At 43.4% G+C, this 25819-nt stretch overlaps 1 protein-coding gene across 1 annotated transcript in view; it reads right to left on the bottom strand.

Moving 5' to 3' along the window:
- The window catches only part of il1b (interleukin 1, beta), a 67485-nt gene that overhangs the window by 40558 nt on the left and 1108 nt on the right, over positions 1-25819 (bottom strand). Inside the window, exons 2-4 of the mRNA XM_034192293.1 lie at positions 23598-23643; positions 23302-23482; positions 23009-23191 (exon numbers count right to left, since the gene is read on the bottom strand). Of these exons, the coding sequence (XP_034048184.1) occupies positions 23009-23191; positions 23302-23482; positions 23598-23643 (410 nt within the window). The remainder of the gene's footprint in view (positions 1-23008; positions 23192-23301; positions 23483-23597; positions 23644-25819) is intronic.

The following is a 25819-nucleotide window of genomic DNA, read 5'->3' as shown; positions in this document are numbered from 1 at the left end:
TAATCTCTTTGAGCCACTGCAGTCTGCTTTTAGAAAATATCATTCCACAGAGATGGCTCTCACTAAAGTGGCGAATGATCTTCTGCTTACAATGGATTCGGACACCACTACGGTTCTGTTGCTGTTAGATCTCAGTGCTGCATTTGATACAGTGGATCATCATATTCTACTTGATAGGCTGGAAAATCATTTTGGGATTACTGGGAGTGCCCTTGCATGGCTGACGTTATACTTGACCAGTCGTTCTCACTGTGTTTTGTACAGTAACACTATCTCTAACCCTAAGGCATGAAATTTGGGGTTCCTCAGGGGTCTGTCTTAGGCCCCCTGCTTTTCTCCCTTTATATAGCACCCCTTGGGCACATATTGCGGCGTTTTGGGATTACCTTTCACTGCTATGCAGATGATGCTCAGTTATACATGCCGATAACTGCTGGTAATCTCATTCACATAAAATCTTTAGAAGATTGCCTTGCAGCAGTGAGAAGCTGGATGTCTAGAAACTTCCTACTTTTAAACTCTGAAAAGACTGAAATGATGGTTCTTGGTCCAGTGAGACATCGCCATCAATTTGACCAGTTAACACTCAGCCTAGGCTCGTGTGTCATACATCACACTGACAAAGTGAGGAACCTTGGCGTAATTTTTGATCCTTCATTGTCCTTTGGCCTCCACATTAGAAATATTACTAGGACTGCTTTCTTCCACCTGCGAAATATACCGAAGATTCGTCCCATCCTGTCTATGGCTGATGCTGAGACCCTGATCCATGCATTTATCTCTTCTAGATTGGACTACTGCAATGTTCTATTTTCTGGTTTACCGCAGTCTAGCATTAGGGGTCTCCAGTTGGGAGACCCCTAATTTGTTTAATGCTAACTTGTTACCACTTTTTGATCGTACACAGGTTTTTGAAATGACAACTTATTCAAAAATTTTATTTACAGAGTTGTAACAGAAGCATCAAATTAACATTTGATACCAAAGGTTTCCCACTTTGTCTGAGGGATGAAAAAGAAATTCGGAGAATCCCTCTTGAAATGTGTGGCAATGTCATCACAAACTTCAATGTGTGTGTTGCAGCTGTAATCCAAAGAAGGGGAGCCTGGATTGAACATGTCATCAATTATTGAACTGTGCAGAAAACATGACAAAGTGGGAAACCTTTGGTATCAAATGTTAATTTGATGCTTCTGTTACACGTCTGTAAATAAAATTTTTGAATAAGTTCTCATTTCAAAAACTTGTGTACGATCAAAAAGTGGAAACATTTTATTGGCCCACCCTGTATTTAATAAATCATTTCAAACTGGAATTGTCCCAAATGGTAAGAAAGTGGCAAAAGTGATACTGTTATTCAAATCTGGTGGCAAACATCTTTTTACTAATTACACTATGTAACAAATTTTTATTTTTGTTTTGTTCCTGGGTACACAGTAACCTAACCTGTTATGCCTTAAATAAATAGAAAATAGCTGTTGTTCCACAGAAATCAATCAATCAATCAATTTTTTTTATATAGCGCCAAATCACAACAAACAGTTGCCCCAAGGCGCTTTATATTGTAAGGCAAGGCCATACAATAATTATGTAAAACCCCAACGGTCAAAACGACCCCCTGTGAGCAAGCACTTGGCTACAGTGGGAAGGAAAAACTCCCTTTTAACAGGAAGAAACCTCCAGCAGAACCAGGCTCAGGGAGGGGCAGTCTTCTGCTGGGACTGGTTGGGGCTGAGGGAGAGAACCAGGAAAAAGACATGCTGTGGAGGGGAGCAGAGATCGATCACTAATGATTAAATGCAGAGTGGTGCATACAGAGCAAAAAGAGAAAGAAACAGTGCATCATGGGAACCCCCCAGCAGTCTACGTCTATAGCAGCATAACTAAGGGATGGTTCAGGGTCACCTGATCCAGCCCTAACTATAAGCTTTAGCAAAAAGGAAAGTTTTAAGCCTAATCTTAAAAGTAGAGAGGGTGTCTGTCTCCCTGATCTGAATTGGGAGCTGGTTCCACAGGAGAGGAGCCTGAAAGTTGAAGGCTCTGCCTCCCATTCTACTCTTACAAACCCTAGGAACTACAAGTAAGCCTGCAGTCTGAGAGCGAAGCGCTCTATTGGGGTGATATGGTACTACGAGGTCCCTAAGATAAGATGGGACCTGATTATTCAAAACCTTATAAGTAAGAAGAAGAATTTTAAATTCTATTCTAGAATTAACAGGAAGCCAATGAAGAGAGGCCAATATAGGTGAGATATGCTCTCTCCTTCTAGTCCCCGTCAGTACTCTAGCTGCAGCATTTTGAATTAACTGAAGGCTTTTTAGGGAACTTTTAGGACAACCTGATAATAATGAATTACAATAGTCCAGCCTAGAGGAAATAAATGCATGAATTAGTTTTTCAGCATCACTCTGAGACAAGACCTTTCTGATTTTAGAGATATTGCGTAAATGCAAAAAAGCAGTCCTACATATTTGTTTAATATGTGCTTTGAATGACATATCCTGATCAAAAATGACTCCAAGATTTCTCACAGTATTACTAGAGGTCAGGGTAATGCCATCCAGAGTAAGGATCTGGTTAGACACCATGTTTCTAAGATTTGTGGGGCCAAGTACAATAACTTCAGTTTTATCTGAGTTTAAAAGCAGGAAATTAGAGGTCATCCATGTCTTTATGTCTGTAAGACAATCCTGCAGTTTAGCTAATTGGTGTGTGTCCTCTGGCTTCATGGATAGATAAAGCTGGGTATCATCTGCGTAACAATGAAAATTTAAGCAATACCGTCTAATAATACTGCCTAAGGGAAGCATATATAAAGTGAATAAAATTGGTCCTAGCACAGAACCTTGTGGAACTCCATAATTAACTTTAGTCTGTGAAGAAGATTCCCCATTTACATGAACAAATTGTAATCTATTAGACAAATATGATTCAAACCACCGCAGCGCAGTGCCTTTAATACCTATGGCATGCTCTAATCTCTGTAATAAAATTTTATGGTCAACAGTATCAAAAGCAGCACTGAGGTCTAACAGAACAAGCACAGAGATGAGTCCACTGTCCAAGGCCATAAGAAGATCATTTGTAACCTTCACTAATGCTGTTTCTGTACTATGATGAATTCTAAAACCTGACTGAAACTCTTCAAATAGACCATTCCTCTGCAGATGATCAGTTAGCTGTTTTACAACTACCCTTTCAAGAATTTTTGAGAGAAAAGGAAGGTTGGAGATTGGCCTATAATTAGCTAAGATAGCTGGGTCAAGTGATGGCTTTTTAAGTAATGGTTTAATTACTGCCACCTTAAAAGCCTGTGGTACATAGCCAACTAACAAAGATAGATTGATCATATTTAAGATCGAAGCATTAAATAATGGTAGGGCTTCCTTGAGCAGCCTGGTAGGAATGGGGTCTAATAAACATGTTGATGGTTTGGATGAAGTAACTAATGAAAATAACTCAGACAGAACAATCGGAGAGAAAGAGTCTAACCAAATACCGGCATCACTGAAAGCAGCCAAAGATAACGATACGTCTTTGGGATGGTTATGAGTAATTTTTTCTCTAATAGTTAAAATTTTGTTAGCAAAGAAAGTCATGAAGTCATTACTAGTTAAAGTTAATGGAATACTCAGCTCAATAGAGCTCTGACTCTTTGTCAGCCTGGCTACAGTGCTGAAAAGAAACCTGGGGTTGTTCTTATTTTCTTCAATTAGTGATGAGTAGAAAGATGTCCTAGCTTTACGGAGGGCTTTTTTATAGAGCAACAGACTCTTTTTCCAGGCTAAGTGAAGATCATCTAAATTAGTGAGACGCCATTTCCTCTCCAACTTACGGGTTATCTGCTTTAAGCTACGAGTTTGTGAGTTATACCACGGAGTCAGACACTTCTGATTTAAAGCTCTCTTTTTCAGAGGAGCTACAGCATCCAAAGTTGTCTTCAATGAGGATGTAAAACTATTGACGAGATACTCTATCTCCCTTACAGAGTTTAGGTAGCTACTCTGCACTGTGTTGTTATATGGCATTAGAGAACATAAAGAAGGAATCATATCCTTAAACCTAGTTACAGCGCTTTCTGAAAGACTTCTAGTGTAATGAAACTTATTCCCTACTGCTGGGTAGTCCATCAGAGTAAATGTAAATGTTATTAAGAAATGATCAGACAGAAGGGAGTTTTCAGGGAATACTGTTAAGTCTTCTATTTCCATACCATAAGTCAGAACAAGATCTAAGATATGATTAAAGTGGTGGGTGGACTCATTTACTTTTTGAGCAAAGCCAATAGAGTCTAATAATAGATTAAATGCAGTGTTGAGGCTGTCATTCTCAGCATCTGTGTGGATGTTAAAATCGCCCACTATAATTATCTTATCTGAGCTAAGCACTAAGTCAGACAAAAGGTCTGAAAATTCACAGAGAAACTCACAGTAACGACCAGGTGGACGATAGATAATAACAAATAAAACTGTTTTTTGGGACTTCCAATTTGGATGGACAAGACTAAGAGACAAGCTTTCAAATGAATTAAAGCTCTGTCTGGGTTTTTGATTAATTAATAAGCTGGAATGGAAGATTGCTGCTAATCCTCCGCCCCGGCCCGTGCTACGAGCATTCTGACAGTTAGTGTGACTCGGGGGTGTTGACTCATTTAAACTAACATATTCATCCTGCTGTAACCAGGTTTCTGTTAGGCAGAATAAATCAATATGTTGATCAATTATTATATAATTTACCAACAGGGACTTAGAAGAGAGAGACCTAATGTTTAATAGACCACATTTAACTGTTTTAGTCTGTGGTGCAGTTGAAGGTGCTATATTATTTTTTCTTTTTGAATTTTTATGATTAAATAGATTTTTGCTGGTTATTGGTAGTCTGGGAGCAGGCACCGTCTCTACGGGGATGGGGTAATGAGGGGATGGCAGGGGGAGAGAAGCTGCAGAGAGGTGTGTAAGACTACAACTCTGCTTCCTGGTCCCAACCCTGGATAGTCACGGCTTGGAGGATTTAAGAAAATTGGCCAGATTTCTAGAAATGAGAGCTGCTCCATCCAAAGTGGGATGGATGCCGTCTCTCCTAACAAGACCAGGTTTTTCCCAGAAGCTTTGCCAATTATCTATGAAGCCCACCTCATTTTTTGGACACCACTCAGACAGCCAGCAATTCAAGGAGAACATGCGGCTAAACATGTCACTCCCGGTCCGATTGGGGAGGGGCCCAGAGAAAACTACAGAGTCCGACATTGTTTTTGCAAAGTTACACACCGATTTAATGTTAATTTTAGTGACCTCCGATTGGCGTAACCGGGTGTCATTACTGCCGACGTGAATTACAATCTTACCAAATTTACGCTTAGCCTTAGCCAGCAGTTTCAAATTTCCTTCAATGTCGCCTGCTCTGGCCCCCGGAAGACAATTGACTATGGTTGCTGGTGTCGCTAACTTCACATTTCTCAAAACAGAGTCGCCAATAACCAGAGTTTGATCCTCGGCGGGTGTGTCGTCGAGTGGGGAAAAACGGTTAGAGATGTGAACGGGTTGACGGTGTACATGGGGCTTCTGTTTAGGGCTACGCTTCCTCCTCACAGTCACCCAGTCAGCCTGCTTTCCCGGCTGCTCGGGATCTGCCAGGGGGGAACTAACGGCGGTTAAGCTACCTTGGTCTGCACAGACTACAGGGGCCTGGCTAACTGTAGAATTTTCCACGGTGCGGAGCCGAGTCTCCAATTCGCCCAGCCTGGCCTCCAAAGCTACGAATAAGCTACACTTATTACAAGTACCGTTACTGCTAAAGGAGGCCGAGGAATAACTAAACATTTCACACCCAGAGCAGAAAAGTGCGGGAGAGACAGGAGAAGCCGCCATGCTAAATCGGCTAAGAGCTAGTAGCTACGCTAAGCTAGCGGATTCCTAAAAACACGCAAAGTGAATAATGTGTAAATAATTTATAGGTGATTCAGCAGAAGGAGTGCTTTAGTTAAGGCACGTAAAGATTACACTGGGAAACAAATTGTAATCTAGATAACTAGATCAATCTAACTGCGCAGAGTAAACAGCTAACAGATACAGAAAAACACCGCTGTGCTCCGGAACAGGAAGTGATACAATACCGCAGTGAGAGCCAACCACCAGAGAAACTTTGCTTCTGTGATCAGGACAATGATATTTTGAAATTTGTCTGTTTTCAAGAATATTCTCGATTCACCTTCACTAAATCAAATCAAATCAAATCAATTTTATTTATATAGCGCCAAATCACAACAAACAGTTGTCCCAAGGTGCTTTATATTGTAAGGCAAAGCCATACAATAATTACGGAAAAACCCCAACAGTCAAAACGACCCCCTGTGAGCAAGCACTTGGCGACAGTGGGAAGGAAAAACTCCCTTTTAACAGGAAGAAACCTCCAGCAGAACCAGGCTCAGGGAGGGGCAGTCTTCTGCTGGGACTGGTTGGGGCTGAGGGAGAGAACCAGGAAAAAGACATGCTGTGGAGGGACTACTACTGAGTAGTCTTCTAGAATGTTTGTGAAACTTCATACTGTCTTCTTAAGTTAACTATTTAAACAGTTCTTTTAGTCAGACAGGAAAGATTGTTTTACCTGCTTTACATGTTTCGGCTACTTCCTGTAGCCTTCCTCAGAAGCGTCACAAGATGGGGAAGTGACGTGTCTTATAGGCTGCTACTTCTTGGTTTGGCCAGACAGCAGGGGGACGTACGCCCCCTACTGTCTGACGTCTTCTCCAGGATGGCATCCCATGTATGTGATAGGGTGTAGGCCCCCTCATCCGCTTCTGAGGAAGGCTACAGGAAGTAGCTGAAACATGTAAAGCAGGTAAAACAATCTTTCCTGTCTGACTAAAAGAACTGTTTAAATAGTCTTCTAGAACATTCTATAGAACATTTAAAAAAAAAATCAAAGTTTGTGGTGAATGTAGTCATTTTTCCATAGATTTTAGACATAAGCAGTTGAAATATAACACTTAGAAGCCAGGATCAAAAATTGTGTTACATAGTGTTACAGGCCTGTGTCTTTATTGTCACAATTTTCAAAAATATTGGAAAAACTTTACAATAGCAGGTTTGATAAATTTATAGAACAACACAACTTGCTTGATGACTGTCAGTATGGTTTTAGAACGAAAAGGTCCACTGCACTGGCGTTGCTCGATGTAATATAAGAGATCAATAAACATGTGGACCAAAGGGACATAGTAATAGGTTTATTTATTGATCTAAGAAAGGCTTTCGACCAGGCTTGGGAAGTAACGGAATACATGTAACGGCGTTAGGTAATTAGGATACAAAAAAAAGGTAACTGTATTCTGCTACAGTTACAGAAAAAAAGACGTATTCAGATTACAGGTATATTTAGTAAAAATGGGGTTTACGTCGCAGGATTACAATTTTAATGCATTTTATGATATTATCCAGGGTTCTAGCTAGCGCAAACTTGCGTTATGGCCTGTTACGCTATAATTTTGGACCGTTACGCTTATTTTGGACTGTTACGATTTTCAATACAGCGTCTGTAATAAACTGTTTCTGCAGCGCGACTCCAGTTTGAAGCGTGAATCGAAGCAATGCTTCTGTAATTTAAGCAATGCTTCGATTCAATGGCTCGTGGCTCTTTGATTCGCTGCTCTTCAGAAGCGGTAAGTCCACTTCTTAACCCCTCTCAAAGCCATTAAAATATCATGATTCACTTTTGTGTGGATTAAAGTCACTAACTGGGACTCTGGTCTTATTGCAGTCGAGAATCGAGAATCGTCCTCCGTTTTGTCACAGCTTCAAACGCTGCGCGGCTCTCTGACTCCGCTCGGAATTAATAACTTCAAAACGAATCGCCGCTTTAAATAAAATGACACCTCTTACAAATGTTGCAATACAGACAATAAACTACAATCCACTAAAATGTTTTTTTTCCTCCCAAAATGAGATGTTCTGCATTCTTTATAAACCTGACCTGCAGCACATCTGCAAGAGCTCAGCTCATATGGAAAGACATTCATGCCATTAATAATGTCTGAAAGGAAATGCTTTTGACAAAAACTAACAGATTTTGTTTCTGTTTATGTCCAGACATCAAGGATCCACCATGTAGAGTTTATTATGTCCAGAGTTTAAAGATCCAGTGACCAATTTCATATTTATTTACTTTAAGACTCAGTAAAATGTTCAGTTTCAATTTAATCAGCTTATAAAGCGCCAAATTACAACAAAAGCCGTCTCAAGGTGCCTCACACAGAACAGTTCAACATAAAAAAATTAAAATAAATAAATAAAAATTAAAAAATTCAAATACCTAATTAAAAACAGAAGTAAAAGAATAAAACATAACAAAATAAAAACTACTCATAAGAACGAGAATAAAAATAGGTTTTAAATGTCCACGGACTCCGACTGCCTCACTGAGGGTCATGTACTGACTAACCCAGAATGAGATTGTCCACTCAACAAACTTCCCCAGCCTTCTGAACACAATGAAGGGACTTGGGCTGTCGTACCTGGCTTTTCCCCTTTGGGTGCCCCTAGAATGGACAATTTTTATCTTGAATTTTCAAAAGCTGCCCCCCTTCTGCACCCCCCCGGTCGCTTTGCTCCCTCGACATTACCAATACGCTAAAATTTTATCCTAGCTAGAACCATGTTATCTGTTTATAATTTTTTTTTCTTTGAAACGAAAACGTCCCTTCATGGACAGCGACATGACGTCTCCTAACCGGGCAAAATATTGAAGTACCCGGATGTTAATGCATTTTCAATGGAGATCCGCGACTGGACACACTCAGAAAAATGCTCACAAAATATGTGTTAAAATGCCATTTTGACCTGGATATCGAGCCAGTAAAATTAAATTACATTAAATTATGTCAGGAAAGTATTAAAGTTACTCTGATACACACACACATTCCCAAATATTAGGGTTGAAAGTTACAAGGATCTGCGCTGTTGAAGCTGCTGAGCTGAGGCGTCCTGCCAGAGCCGGCCCAAGGCATATGCTAACTACAGCATGTCTTTTTCCTGGTTCTCTCCCTCAGCCCCAACCAGTCCCAGCAGAAGACTGCCCCTCCCTGAGCCTGGTTCTGCTGGAGGTTTCTTCCTGTTAAAAGGGAGTTTTTCCTTCCCACTGTAGCCAAGTGCTTGCTCACAGGGGGTCGTTTTGACCGTTGGGGTTTTACATAATTATTGTATGGCCTTGCCTTACAATATAAAGCGCCTTGGGGCAACTGTTTGTTGTGATTTGGCGCTATATAAAAAAATTGATTGATTGATTGATAAGCATTGCTTTTGCCTATGCCTTTTGGGCACTATGTACATTGTTTTCTTTTTTTTTCTTATAACTACTTGAGTTTTGTTTGTTTGTGTACGAGTGATTTTTGTAAAGCATATGTGTGCCTAATAAATTCAAATCAATTAAATTCAAAAGTTTCTAGTATTTATAGAAAGTGTGCAATAATTATTTAAACAAAATTAGGCAGGTGCATAAATATGGGCACCCTTGGTCCTGGGCTACGGCGCTCTGGGAGCAGAATTCACGGCTCCTAACAACATATGCTGGGTTTGTGAGGGAGTTCCGACAGGTGTTCGACCACCCTCATAGAGGCGAGACCGCTTCAAGCGTGCTGCTGTCGATAAGACAGGGTTGTCGGAGTGCAGCGAAGTATGCAGTCGACTTCCGCATCACGGCAGCGTGAGCCGGCTGGAATGCTGTTGAGCGCCGCACCGCCTTCGTAAACGGACTGTCTCTGGTCCTTAAGGAGCACCTGGTGGCGAAGGACGAGCCGCGGGATTTAGACGGCCTTATGGACCTGGTTATACGGTTAGACAACCGATTAACAGAACACAGACGGGAGCGAGACGAAGGGCGTGGTCAGGTACAAGCCGTCCCTCTTCCTCTCGGCTCCGAAAGAGAGCCGCATTCCCCACGCTCCACAGCCAGGGTACTCCACATGACGACAGCTCCTCCTGCTGACGTTGTTAGAGAGACGAGCAGGGCCAAAAGGCGATCAGATCAGAGACAAAGGAGGCTGGTCCGTGGGGAGTGTTTTCTCTGCAGCTCAACCGAGCACACACAGAAAAAATGCCCCAAACGGTCAATACAGCAGCACTCGTCCTTAGAGACTGGGCTAAGGGTGGGTCACAATACCCACGCCGGGAGACCCCGAAAATCTGCACGCATCCCAGTCACGATCCTGAGCGGGGATTTAACCCTTCACGCCCCAGCACTGGTGGACACGAGGTCGGAAGGGAATCTGCTGGATAGCAGATGGGCAAAGGAGGTTGGGCTCCCTCTAGTGGCATTACTGTCACCATTGTCGGTGCGGGCACTAGATGGCACCCTTCTTCCACTAATCACACACCAGACACAGCCTGTGACATTGGTTGCATCTGGAAATCACAGGGAGGAGATTGTGTTTTATGTAACACCTTCTACCTCCCGAGTGATTTTGGGTTTTCCATGGGTGTTAAAACACAATCCCCGGATTGATTGGCCGTCTGGGGTTGTGGTTCAGTGGAGCGAAACCTGCCACCGGGAGTGTTTAGGATCCTCGGTTCCACCCGGTGTGACAGATAAGGAGGATGTTTTAGTCCCCCCCAATCTGGCGGCGGTGCCAGCCGAGTACCATGACCTTGCTGACGTCTTCAGCAAGGATCTGGCACTCACGCTGCCCCTGCACCATCCGTACGATTGTGCCATTGATTTGATCCTGGGCGCTGAATACCCATCCAGCAGGCTGTACAACCTCTCACGTCCGGAACGCGAATCAATGGAGACCTACATCCGGGACTCGTTAGCTGCCGGGTTGATCCAGAACTCCACCTCCCCGATGGGTGCTGGTTTCTTTTTTGTGGGCAAGAAGGACGGCGGACTCCGTCCATGCATTGATTACAGAGGGCTGAATGAGATCACGGTTCGCAACCGATACCTGTTACCTCTGTTGGATTCAGTGTTCACACCCTTGCATGGAGCCCAAATTTTCACTAAACTGGATCTCAGGAATGCTTATCACCTGGTTCGGATCCGGGAGGGAGACGAGTGGAAGATGGCATTTAACACCCCGTTAGGTCACTTTGAGTACCTGGTCATGCCGTTCTGTCTCACCAATGCGCCCGCGACGTTCCAAGCATTGGTTAATGACATCTTGCGGGACTTCCTGCATCAGTTTGTCTTCGTATATCTAGACGATATACTCATCTTTTCTCCGGATCCTGAGACCCATGTCAAGCATGTACGTCAGGTCCTGCAGCGGTTGTTGGAGAACCGGCTGTTTGTGAAGGGCGAGAAGTCTTTGTCCTTCCTGGGGTTCATAATCTCCTCCAACTCCATCGCCCCTGATCTGGCCAAGGTTGCGGCGGTGAGAGACTGGCCCTAACCAACAAACCGTAGGAAACTGCAACAGTTCCTCGGTTTTGCAAATTTCTACCGGAGGTTCATCAAAGGCTACAGTCAGGTAGTTAGCCCCCTGACAGCCCTGACCTCCACAAAAGTCCCCTTCACCTGGTCGGATTGGTGTGAAGCCGCGTTTAGGGAGTTGAAATGCCGGTTCTCGACTGCACCAATTCTGGTGCAGCCCGATCCCAATCGCCAGTTTTTAGTTGAAGTGGATGCCTCTGACTCAGGGATAGGAGCCGTGCTATCCCAGAGCGGGGAATCCGACAAGGTTCTCCATCCATGTGCCTACTTTTCCCGCAGGTTGACCCCGGCTGAAAGGAACTATGACGTCGGCAGTCGGGAACTTCTAGCGGTGAAAGAGGCTCTGGAGGAGTGGAGACACCTGTTGGAGGGAGCATCGGTACCATTTACGGTTTTCACGGACCATCGGAACCTGGAGTACATTCAGACCGCCAGGCGTCTGAACCCCAGGCAAGCCCGCTGGTCACTGTTCTTCGGGCGCTTTGACTTTCGGATCACCTACCGCCCCAAGACGAAGAACCAACGATCTGACGCCCTGTCCCGGGTGCACGAAGAGGAGGTCAAGACTGAGCTGTCAGACCCTACGGAAACCATCATCCCCGAGTCCACTGTCGTGGCCATCCTCACCTGGGACGTGGAGAAGACCGTCCGGGAGGCCCTGACATGGAGCCTGGACCCGGGGACAGGTCCGAAGGACAAGTTGTAAGTCCCACCAGAGGCCAGGCCTGCGGTCCTAGACTTCTGTCATGGTTCCAAGCTCTCCTGTCATCCAGGGGTGCGAAGGACCGTGGCAGTGGTCCGGCAGCGCTTCTGGTGGGCGTCTATGGAAGCCGACGTGCGGGAGTATGTCCAGGCCTGCACCACCTGCACCAGGGGCAAAGCCGACCACCACAAGGCCCAAGGCCTCCTCCAGCCTCTGCCCGCGCCTCATCGCCCCTGGTCTCACATCGGCCTGGACTTTGTCACGGGCCTCCCGCCGTCCCAGGGCATGACTACCATCCTCACAATAGTGGAGCGGTTCTCCAAGGCGGCCCACTTCGTGGCCCTCCCGAAACTCCAGACGGCCCAGGAGACTGCAGACCTCCTGGTCCACCATGTCGTGCGTCTGCATGGGATTCCATCGGATATCGTCTCAGACCGTGGTCCTCAGTTCTCCTCTCAGGTGTGGAGGAGTTTCTGCAGGGAACTGGGGGCCACCGTGAGTCTCTCGTCCGGGTACCATCCTCAGACGAATGGACAGGCAGAGCGGGCGAACCAGGAATTGGAGCAGGCCCTCCGCTGCGTAACCTCCATGCACCCGACGGCCTGGAGCAACCATTTGGCTTGGATTGAGTACGCTCACAACAGCCAAGTATCATCGGCTACCGGCCTCTCCCCATTTGAGGTGTGTTTGGGGTACCAGCCCCCATTGTTCCCGCTAGTGGAGGGAGAGGTCGGGGTGCCCTCGGTCCAGGCCCATCTGAGGAGGTGCCGTCGGGTGTGGCGTGCCGCCCGCTCTGCCCTGCTCAAAGCCCGGACAAGGGCCAAGAACCATGCAGACCGCCGGCGTGCCCCGGCCCCTACATATCAGCCTGGGCAGGAGGTTTGGCTTTCCACAAAAGACATTCCCCTGCAAGTGGAATCCCAGAAGTTGAAGGACAGATACATTGGACCTTTCACTGTACTCAAAGTCCTCAGTCCAGCCGCAGTGAAGCTAAAGCTGCCAGCTTCGCTGTGGATCCACCTGGTTTTCCATGTGTCACGCATCAAACCTCATCACGTTTCACCCCTCTGTACCCCCGGACCGGCGCCGCCTCCTGCCCGGATCATCGACGGGGAGCCGGCTTAGACCGTGCGCCGGCTCCTGGACGTCCGTTGGAAGGGCCGGGGGTTCCAGTATTTGGTGGACTGGGAGGGGTATGGACCTGAAGAACGCTCCTGGGTGAAGAGGAGCTTCATCCTGGACCCGGCCCTCCTGGCCGACTTCTACCGGCGTCACCTGGACAAGCCTGGTCGGGCGCCAGGAGGCGCCCGTTGGGGGGCGGGGTCCTGTTGTGTGGGCCGCTGAAGAGGAGGTACTGCTGGCCCACCACCACCAGATGGCACCCTGCTTGTAGTGCGGGCTTCAAGCATGAGAGGGCGTCATAGCAACCGGGAGTGACAGCTGTCACTCGTCATCAGCACCAGCTGTCACTCATCACACATCACCATCACAATAAAGGCCGGACTGCCACTCCACCTCCCCGCCGAGAAATCAGCTACCACTCAAGGTAACTTTCTCTGCGGTAATTTTCTGTGACTAAACATTGTTCTGTGTGCAGCTGTGTTCCTGTGGCTACAGTCTGAAGCTGGATTGGCGGAAAGTGTGAGCGCGACGTCTTCGCCTCTCACTCCTTCCAGGGAAGTGACTGACAGGAGCTGCACGGGTGAATCTGTTTCTGGAGGTGGAGGTTCTCCCTCCCGGAGGAACTGAGCAAGGAAGGATTACTGGGTGTGTCTTCACACATCCACCATTAACTGTTTCTGTTTCTGCCAGCAGTACCAGGTCTGACAGCTGGAGACGGTGGCCACCTGGGACTCGGGACTTGGCGGCTCCGGTGTTCTTCAGATCCGCTGGCAGTGGAAGCCGTGTGGGATCCGGCTCTTCTCTGGACAGACGTCTTCTATCCTCGAGCCTGCCCACACGTCACCTTGTGTATGATTTGACTGTACTCCTCAATTGTTATTGTCTGTGTTCCGTTGTGCAATTCACAACATTAAATTGTTACTTTTTGGCTTATCCATTGTCCATTCATTTACGCCCCCTGTTGTGGGTCCGTGTCACTACACTTTCACAACATTAGGAACGGAAATGATAAAGTTGAAGAGTTGGTTTGATATTAACAAACTCATTAAATTTGTCCCAAACTAAAATAATGTTATTTGGAAATCATAAAAAAGATGCACCGTTAAATATAGAAGGGGTAAACATAGAATGTGTCAAAGAGATCAAGTTGTTAGGTGTAATTATTGATGAAAGAATCAACTGGAAAGCTCATATTTAACATATTCAAAAGAAAGTATCAAAAAGTATTATAGTTTTAAATAAGGCAAAGCACATTCTCGATGGCAAATCACTACACCCTCTGCATTGTGCATTGATTGCACCTTACTTGACTTACTGTGCCGAAGTCTGGGGCAATAACTATAAAACTACAGTGCAACCATTATTCATCCTTCAAAAAAGACCATTAAGAACAATCCACAATGCAGGGTATCGTGATCACACCAACCCATTGTTCATTAAATTGAAAATATTAAAACTCTATGATCTGATAACATTCAAGACTGTTCAATTGATGTACAAAGTGAAAAATAAGCAATTGCCATTTAGAATTCAAGATTTTCTTATGCAAGGAGAAGGAATATATAATTTAAAGGGTTTGTATCATTTTAAAATTGTGGGTGCTCGGACGACCAGGAAATGTTTCTGTGTCTCCATTTGTGGCCCCAAAAATGGAATAATCTGCCAGAGGAACTCAAACAATGTCCAAGATATGGTGTTCTCTGGATATGTATCTGATGAAACAGGTTGAGTTTGTATGTTGTATGAAGAATCTGTTACACTTGAATCCTTACTACTGGTAATGAGCACGTAAGAGGAGCTGTTTGGGAAATATGTGATCTCACTTCAGATTTTGTTTGGAAATGATCGTTCATGGCCAGGCACAAAGCCTTGTTTAACTTGACTGTATGGAGGGGTGCAGGCATTGATAAGCCTTAAAACTTTCCTTTTTGCTAAAGCTTATAGTTAGGGCTGGATCAGGTGACCCTGAACCATCCCTTAGTTATGCTGCTATAGACGTAGACTGCTGGGGGGTTCCCGTGATGCACTGTTTCTTTCTCTTTTTGCTCTGTATGCACCACTCTGCATTTAATCATTAGTGATCGATCTCTGCTCCCCTCCACAGCATGTCTTTTTCCTGGTTCTCTCCCTCAGCCCCAACCAGTCCCAGCAGAAGACTGCCCCTCCCTGAGCCTGGTTCTGCTGGAGGTTTCTTCCTGTTAAAAGGGAGTTTTTCCTTCCCACTGTAGCCAAGTGCTTGCTCACAGGGGGTCGTTTTGACCGTTGGGGTTTTACAAAATTATTGTATGGCCTTGCCTTACAATATAAAGTGCCTTGGGGCAACTGTTTGTTGTGATTTGGCGCTATATAAAAAAAATTGATTGATTGATTGATTGATTGATTGATTGATTGATAAGCGTTGCTTTTGCCTATGCCTTTTGGGCACTATGTACATTGTTTTCTTTTTTTTCTTTTAACTACTTGAGTTTTGTTTGTTTGTGTACGAGCGATTTTTGTAAAGCATATGTGTGCCTAATAAATTCAAATCAATTAAATTCAAAAGTTTCTAGTATTTATAGAAAGTGTGCAATAATTATTTAAACAAAATTAGACAGGTGCATAAATTTGGGCACCCTTGTCATTTTATTGATTTTAATACATTTAGGAGTAATTATTGGACCACAAAATTGGTTTGGTAACCTCATTGACCCTTGACCTCCTTACACAGGTGAATCCAATCATGAGAAAAGGTATTTAAGGTGGCCATTTGCAAATGTTTCCCCTCTTTGGATCTTTTGTAATGAGTGGCAACATGGGAGCCTCTAAACAACTCTCAAATGACCTGAAAACAAAGATTGTTCAACATCATGGTTTAGTGGAAGGATACAAAAAAGCTATCTAAGGTGAAGCGAAGGATGATGAGAACAGTCATAGTCAACCCACAGACCTGCTCCGAAGACCTACAACATGATCTTGCTGCAGATAGTGTCTCTGTGCATCGTTCAACTATACAGCACACTTTGCACAAAGAGATGCTGTATGATGCTGTAATGCAGAGGAAGCCTTTTCTGCATACACACCACAAACAGAGTCGTTTGAGGTATGCTAAAGCACATTTGGACAAGCCAGCTTCATTTTGGAATAAGGTGCTGTGGACTGATGAAACTAAAATTGAGTTATTTGGACATAATAAGGGGCGGTATGCATGGCTGAAAAAGAACACATCATTCTAAGAAAAACGCTTGCTACCTACAGTAAAATTTGGAGATGGTTCCATCAAGCTGTGGGGCTGTGTGGCCAGTGCAAGTACTGGGAATCAAGTTGAGGGTCACATGGATTCAAGTCAATATCAGCAGATTCTTGAGAACAATGTTCATGAATCCGTGACAAAGTTGAAGTTGTACCGGGGCTGGATCGTTCAAGACAATGACCCTAAACACTGCTCAAAATCTACTAAAGCATTCATGCAGAGGAACAAGAACAACATTCTGGAATGGCCATCTCAGTCCCCAGACCTGAATGTTATTGAAAATCTGTGGTGTGATTTTAAATGGGCTGTCCATGCCTAGAAACCAACAAACCTGAGATGTTTTGTAAAGAAGAATGGTCCAAAATACCTTCAACCACAATCCAGACTCTCATTGGAATCTATAGGAAGTGTTTAGAGGCTGTTATTTCTACAAAAGGAGGATCTACTAAATATTGATGTATTTTTTTTCAGTTGCGGTGCCCAAATTTATGCACCTGCCTCATTTTGTTTAAAGAATTATTGCACACTTTCTGTAAATCCTATAAACTTCATTTCACTTCTCAAATATCCCTGTTTGTCTGCTATATGATATATTTAACTGAAATTTCTGCTGATCTAAACAACCAATGATTTATAAAGGAAAATCAAGGAAATCATCAGGGGTGCCTAAACCTTTGCATACAGCTGTATATAAAGGGAGAAAAGCAGGGGGCCTAAGATGGACCCCTGTGGAACCCCAAATTTCATGTCACTAAGGTTAGAGGTAGTGTTATTGTACAATTGTACAGAACTTTTGAGCAAAGTGACAGATTTGATATCAGCCCATAGTTTTTCAATACACTAGGGTCAAGATTAGATTTCTTAAGTAATGGTTTAATCACTGCAGATTTGAAACATTTAGGAACAGATCCAGAAGTTAATGAGAAATTAATAATTTCCAGCACAGTCAGCCCAAGAGTGGGCCACAGGTCCTTAAACAGTTTTGTTGGTATAGGATCAAATAAACAGGTTGTGCTTTTTGTAGACGTTGCGAGTTTCATCAACATGCTTAGTGAGATACTATCAAATTCTGTAAATCTTGGTAATACCTCAGTAATGGCACCCACCTCAATAGCAGGGTGTAGTGGCTGGGATGAGGCATGCTGAGATATGTTTAATCTAATGTCTTCTATTTTCTTCTCAACGTAATCCAAGAAATATTGTGCTATAAAAGGAGAGCGAACTACAGGTGGTTGTTCATGAATAAGTGTTGCCACCGTGTCGAACAAGAACTTTGAGTTATGCTTGTTTTTGTTGATCAAATCAGAGTAATAGGTCCACTTTGTAGCCAGTAATGCATGCTTATATTCTAAACTAGCATCACGCCACGCAAGGTGGAATACTTCTAATTTTGAACTACGCCATTTCTGTTCTAGACCTCTAGCCTTATGCTTGAGGTCATGCAGGTGACTGTGTTTTGGGGGAGTGCGGTTTTAATAAAGGTGGCACTATCATTGAGTGTAGTTTTGAGCACTGAGTTTAAACTATCCACAGGACTGTCTACTGATTGGGCATTTGCCTAATGTGAAGCTAAGACATCAGGCAGTCTAGCTTCAAGTTCAGTCTTAGTTGAGGAGTTGATGCATCGCCATAGTGATTTATATAAGGTTGTTCCACTAAACATGGCAGCGAAACTGTAAACTTAATAAGTGAGTGATCAGAGACCACTGATGTAAGAGGCATGATGTCAATATTCGTGACAGCAATATCGTGCGAGAACCAAATCCAGGGTATTTCCACTAATGTGCGTCGAATCCTGAAAGCATTGCCGAAATCCTAATGCATCCACAATTTCCAGAAATGATTTGCAGAGGGGATCAGAAGGTTAAAGTCACCAATGATCAGAATGTTATCTGCACTAGTTGACAAGTTAGAGATGAACGCACCAAATTCATCTAAGTATTCTGAATATGGATCAGGAGGCCTATATACAGTGACAAAGTAATACGGCTGATTTTTATTCTTCTGACCTTGGCAATACATAGCATCATGGGTAGAGCGGAGAATCAGATGTTCAAATGAGTTATATTTGTAACCCCCAACAGCTAATAAGCTAAACCTAGATTTATAAATAAGAGCAACACCCCCGCCTTGCTTTGCATCACAAGGGACGTGACTAAATGTGTATGCCGGCAGGCCTCATTTAAGGGGAGGACAGCTGCAGGTTTAAGCCAGGTTTCACAAAACCCAGTTATATCTAAGTGATGATCAGTAATTAGATCATTAACACTATGTAACACAATTTTTGTTCCTGGGTTCTAAGTGTTATATTTCAACTGCTTATGTCTAAAGTCTATGGAAAAATGACTACATTCAGCACAAACTTTGATTTTATTTTTTTAACGTTCTAGAAAGTTCTAAAAGTTTCTTGAAATTTCTAGATAATTCTGGAAACTTCTAGAAAATTCTGGACAGTTTTAGCAGTTCAAGAATCTTCTAGAAGACTACTCAGTAGTAGTGAAGGCGAATCGAGAATATTCTTGAAAACAGACAAATTTCAAAATATCATTGTTCTGATCACAGAAACAAAGTTTCTGTGGAATAACAGCTATTTTCTATTTATTTAAGGCATAACAGGTTAGGAAAACACACTGTGTACCCAGGAACAAAACAAAAATAAAAATTTGTTACATAGTGTAATCGACACTGATTTTGAGGATAGTGATCTTATGTTAATGAGACCCAGACTATGGACCTCTGTGGGGTTGACAGTTGAACTGTTTGGGTTTAGGGGTGGTTCCAGAGTAGCATATATAAGATGGCTGTAAGTAGGTTTAGGTTTGAGACATTTCACGCGCGTTGTAGGTAACAGACACGAAATCTTTGATATTGCTGGAACAGCCATTGGGCCATCCTCAATTTCAGCATCCAATGTAGTAATGGGTATTAAGTTTGCAAAGCATATCCCTCTATGATGTGTATAGACACATCTACGGAAGCAGGCCACAGTCTCAACTAGTTGAATTTCCCTCCCTGCCACATAAACTGCACTAATTCCATAGTGGATTTTCTGCACTAATTTCCCCGCTAAGGTAATGGATTCCCCACCCACATTTGTCATAAGCCTTGCAGGGTCTCTAATCACCTGCTCCATGGCCTGCTGTAAAATCCTAATGTTACCCTCCCTGTAGAGCTCTATGTTCTCAGACAAGATGGCGGCATCTCCCCCAGTAGGTTGAAGGCCAGGGTTGGTTCTCTGCTTTGCTGCTTTTCAGTGGTGGCAAATCTGCTTCGTAACCCTCTCAGAGCCATTTAAATTTGTCATTCGTGAATCACTTTTGTGCGGATTAAAGTCACTAAGTGGGATGCTTGTCTTATTTCAATTCAATTCAGTTTATTTTCATTTATATAGCACCAAATCACAACAAAGTTGCCTCAAGGCGCTTCACACTAGTAAGGTCTAACCTTGAGAAGTGAAGTGAGCAAGTTCCTTACCACCGTCGCCTGTGCGACAGTGATAAAGAAAAACTCCCTCTGAGGAAGAAACCTCAAGCAGACCAGACTCAAAGAGGTGACTCTCTGCTTGGGCCATGATACAGACAGAAATTATAAAACAATTCACAAAATGAATGTACAGGAAATGTTGCCGGTGCACAGGACAGGAGGGTTTCAGAAACAGACACCGCACCCATCTCTGGATGGAGCTAAACCCCCATAGCAGTTATTATTGCGGGCAAGAAATGAGAATCGTCCTCCGTTCCATTCGCACAGCTCCAAACACTGCGTCGCTCTCTGACGATTCAAGTTAAAGTCCGGTTGGAATTAGTAACTTCTAAGTGAATCGCTGTTTTAAATGAAATGACACATCTTTCCGAATACTGTAATACAGACAACAAACTACAACAGACTAAAATGTTTTTTCCTCCCAAATTGAGACGTCATCCATTCTTTCTGAATTACACTGACGTTGACGTGCAATGCAGCCGGCTGCAAACACTCTTTCTTCTACTTTTATTTTGTAGTAACGAGTAACGCAGATAGTTCAGGGAAATGCATTGGAGTAAAAGTGTATATTTTACTGAGGAAATGTAGTGGAGTAAAAGTGAAAGTTGCCAGAAATGTAAATAACGAAGTAAAGTACAGATATGTCAAAATTCTACCTAAGTACAGTAATGAAGTATTTCTACTTTGTTACATTACAACACTGGGCAGGGCGCACAAAGACAGGAGCTCTGACTCATTGTTTGTGTTGGGTTTGTGGTCACCGTTGATTCTACTCAGAAGCATTGGTGGTGCCTAAACTCAAAACTTGGCTTGTCTAGCTGGCAGTACATTGGAGTCAATATTAAAATTTAGCCGTTATTGGTTACCTGTAGCTTCCACTAATTTGTTTTTAATCGGTTTATCGTTATAAAAGTTAACTTTTCAGTTTAGCCACTGCCAGTCATTGCCTCAGCTCACTGGTTAGGGTGGGTGACGTGCATATGCACTTGGCTAGCAATGACTTATCTCACAGTTTACGACTCACTTTGTCTTACATTGGCAGCGAAAACTGTGTGCAGATGTGGTGTATGATTTTCAGCTCCCTAATCATGGCCAAAGAACATACCAGTCGCTGCACAGTGATGGTCTGTGTAAACTCGACGACTACAGTACATCCGGAAAGTATTCACAGCACTTCACTAATTCCACATTTTGTTATGTTACAGAATTATTCCAAAATAGATGAAATGATCTTATTCCCCCTCCAAATGTTTTTTTTTTTTAAGATTTTTTTTTACTGCTTACAATCCTGGTTAAGTGGTTGAAGATGAGTGAGAGTGTGAAATCACATGTACATAACTATTCAGTCTTTGCCATGAAGCTCAAAATTGTGCTCAGGTGTCACCTAATTCCACTGATCATCCTTGAGATGTTTCTACACCTTAACTGGAGTCCACCTGGAGTAACTAAACACATGGAGGAAATAAAGAAAATACGTGCTGACATGGCAAATTTAAACACATGACACAACACAAGCGCGGCGAAAACTATATCTACGTGTGTGGAAACAACAAAAGAAGCTCACCAAAATGGAAGATTGTGAGTGCAGAGATAATTTGCTCATATTCAGCCTTAAAGAAGGAGCCGAGGGTCCAACTGCCCCAAGTTATCTGACAGAGATTCTTCCCAAATGGTTCCCAGGCTTTGCTGCCACCTGCCTGGAAATGGTGAGGAGTTATCATCTTGGCCGTTTGCAGGAGCCTCATGGAGACGGCAACCATTGTCACCCATGCCTGCTGATCATCAGGTGTCTTCGGTACACAGACAGAGACCGTATTCTCCAAGAGTCTAGAAAACATCTTCCGGAGGTGTCCAAAATCCAACTCAAGCATGCAGCAAAATACAGTGAGGCCACAGCCAAACAAAGGAAACCAAGCAATAAAGTGATGCATGAAGCATGAGTTAAAGGTTTCCACGCTTTCCTTCTGTATCCAGCCACAGTTAAAATCACTAAAGGTCATAAGGACGATATATCAGAGGAGTCAAGCCAGGTGGAGAACTTTATTTTGATTCTGGACAAGTACTTACTGGTGAAACATCACCAGTAAGATGATTGCAGATGCAAATTTCTGCACGTTTTTCGTGCCTGTGAACATGACAATTTATCCAACATCCCCATCCAACCTGAGGGAGCTTGAAAGGTGCTGCAAAGAGGAATGGACCAAACTGTCCAAAGATAGGTGCACCAAGCTTGTGGCATTATATTCAAGAAGACTTGAGGCTGGAATTGCTGCCAAAGGTGCATCAACAAATACAGAGCAAAGGCTGTGAATACGTATGTACATGTGATTTCTTAGTTTTGCTTTATTTTTTCTTTTAATTTTTAATAAATCTGCAAAAATTATATTGTCATTATGGAGTGTTGTGAGGATAATTTTGAGGGAAAAAATTAATTTACTCCATTTTGGAATAAGGCTGTAACATAACAAAATGTGGAGGTGATGGTCTAGTGCAGGGGTGGCCAAGTTCGGTCCTCGAGAGCAACATTCCTGACACTCTTAGTTGTCTCCCTGCTCCAACACACCTGAATCCAATGAAAGGCTCATTAAAAGTCTGCTAACGAGTCTTTCATTGGATTCAGGTGTATTGGAGCAGGGAGACAACTAAGAGTGTCAGGAATGTGGCTCTCGAGGACCGAACTTAGCCACCCCTGGTCTAGTGGTTAAAGTGTTGGGCTTAAATCCAGAAGATCATGGGTTCAGATCCCCACCTGACAGGAAAATCACTAAGGGCCCTTGGGCAAGGCCTTTAATTCCCTATTGCTCCTGGTGTGTAGTGAGCACCTTGTATGGCAGCACCCTGACATCGGGGTGAATGTGAGGCATAATTGTAAAGGGCTTTGAGCGTCTGATACAGATGGAAAAGCACTAAATAAATGCAGTCCATTTGGAGAAAGTGAAGTACTGTGAATACTTTCTGGATGCACCGTACACACACTCATTAATCAGCATTCTGAGCAGTCAAAGGGTCACATCAAGGGAATGTGGCAGTGTGGAATCAATTTGTTGCACCTTTTCGATCACTGTTTCCCCCTTTTAGAGTGAGCGCATGTAGTTTCATTTCTCCTGTGAAGTGGACAACATCTTTCTGTGAGGTGTCACACAGAGTGCACTGTCTAGGGCGATGGCTGGAACGTTGATATGTAACTTTGCTTTCACTGGTGCCAATGTTCTGAACAATCTGGAAGACTTTTTCTGGGAGAAGATGGAGAGAAAGACATTATCAGTACTGATGTGAAGAATACACACATACTAGTGCAGAATGTGGTGTTGTAATGATGGTGTTGCAAACTGAATCTACTCACCGTCCACCAGACTGTCCAGAATCATGCAGCACAGTTGTTCATCACTCTGGCACCAACTTAGAGACTTCTTCAGCCTGTTCACTGCCAGAACCACATTGACCACACACTGCATGGTGTTTGGCTTACAAGAAATATTCAGGTCTACTTCCCCATCCAGCCTGAGGATTGCATTTAGAACATGCTGCATGGAAGAACACAGAAAGGAGACACCCAACAGTCCAGGACTGACATGGTCAAAATTTTACTTGAAAGCGAAATGCATCCAGCACTGTGTGAATAAGAGGAATCTGTCTTACAGGCATGTCGAAGCACGCCGGGTCAGGTCTCGTCTCATCATCTGACCTAAAGTACAAATGAATATCAATCAAAGCTGCAAAGTTTTGGTCTAACAGCCTGTAAAAGGTGACATTTTAAATGTAGTGACTGAATTACTCCAGGCTCCAAACGATGCACATGAAATATTTGCACAGTGATCAATTTGCTGATCTTATTCATGAGGGCTTTTTTTTAACAGCTAAACTGAGTTGTAAAGTGTTCCAGTAGTGCATGACCTGTATACCATATTTTATGATGTATAAGTCACGTATTTTCTTTATATATATATATATATATATATATATATATATATATATATATATATATATATATATATATATATATATATATATATATATATATAAAACTTACTTACTTATTTATTTATTTATTTTACTAGTTTGGGAGGTCTTGCAACTTATATTCTAGTGCAACCAAGCATTAAGCTTTATGTTGCACTTCCTTGGCTTGCTGCTTGAGGCTGTCCCCAACAGCAAGCAGGTGCCCATTCAAGTCCATATTAAAATGTCCAATTTTAGAGTAGAGATAAACATGTACAAAAAACAGTTTTGGTCTCTATAGATAGTTTCCTACTCCATGTCAACTGTATGGGGTGAATTTCTTCTAACTGCTTAGTTTAAGAAGGCTCGGCCGAGTATTGCCGCCTCTCACTGTGTCGGTAACTCATCGTCCACTTGATGTGGCTGTTGTGGAGGTTTTGCCTGTTTGGAGTATTTTATTACAAACACCTGGAATAATATGGTTTGCAATATTCACACTGAGTGGTGTTCTCATCATATTTAATGTTGTATGCCAGTGGCATTGGCACTTTTAGCACCTATTAGGAGCTTCAGTGCTGGCACCACTGCCAACATGGCTATGCCCAGATATGGCTTCACATCCAGGTTTAGGTCAGCTAGGTAGGGAGGTTCCAGTTTGTGAACAATTTTATAGACTAGTAGCAGAACCTTAAAATCTGATCTCACTGGGACAGGAAGCCAGTGAAGAGAAATGGGTGTAATGTGGTCAAACTTTCTGCTTCGTGTTGTCTGGCAGCAGCATTTTGAACCAGTTGGAGAGCCCTAATGCTGGACTGCAGTATACCAGAAAATAGAACATTGCAGTAGCCCAGTCTAGAAGAGATAAACGCATGGATCAGGGTCTCAGCATCAGCCATAGACAGGATGGGACGAATCTTCACTATATTTGACAGGTGGAAGAAAGCAGTCCTTGTAATATTTCTAATGTGGAGGTCAAAGGACAATGTAGGATCAAAAATTACCCCAAGGTTCCTCACTTTGTCAGTGTGATGTATGACACATGAGCCTAGGCTAAGCGTTAACTGGTCAAATTGATGCCAATGTCTCACTGGACCAAGAACCATCTTATCAGAGTTTAAAAGTAGGAAGTTTCTAGACATCCAGCTTCTCACTGATACAAGGCAATCTTCTAAGGATGTTACCAGCAGTTAGCAGTATGTATAACTGAGTATCATCAGCATAGCAGTGAAAGGTAATCCCAAAGCGCTGCAATATGTGCCCAAGGGGTGCTGTATAAAGGGAGAAAAGCAGGGGGTCTAAGACGGACCCCTGTGGAACTCCAAATTTCATGTCACTAAGGCCGGGTTCACACGGCAGGATAATTAGGCCGATATCGGACCTGATCTTCCCCTTCCGACAATCTTAAGGACGCCCCGACAATCATGATGACGCTAAAGATAATCTTATCAGATATGCCTGCTGTGTGTGGTGTGTTCAGAGCGCTCTGATCTGCTCGGAAGGCCATCAGGAGTGCTCTGATTGCAAATCGGGGATATTCAACATGTTGGATTTTTTTTGGCCTGATATCACAGCGTGTGTGGTGTCCTCCGACAAAAAGAAGCACGCAGCCTGCTGAATGTGACGTGCAGCCAATCAGAAAGCAAGGTGATGGACATACAGAGTGGAAAATAAAATCAAAACAGCTGTTCTGACTTACCAGAAAGTCCAGAGGTCGCGCTGTCTCCACTCCTTTAAAGAACACCTTTTCTTTTACTTTTTGTATAATTTTTCCCTCCACAAAGTACCTCTGTTTGTTTACTCTGAAGTCACGTTTAATCTCTAGAGATTTTGCGAGATTTCCTGTTTGAGCTGTGAATGTCCGTGTGTGAAATCTGTTCGTGTGTGGTGGTGTTGTCCTTACTGTGTGGCTGAACACCACACAC

This window comes from Thalassophryne amazonica, chromosome 17 (genome assembly GCF_902500255.1).
Source record: "Thalassophryne amazonica chromosome 17, fThaAma1.1, whole genome shotgun sequence".
Classification (NCBI taxonomy): domain Eukaryota; kingdom Metazoa; phylum Chordata; class Actinopteri; order Batrachoidiformes; family Batrachoididae; genus Thalassophryne; species Thalassophryne amazonica.
This window is presented reverse-complemented; position numbering and strand designations above follow the sequence as displayed.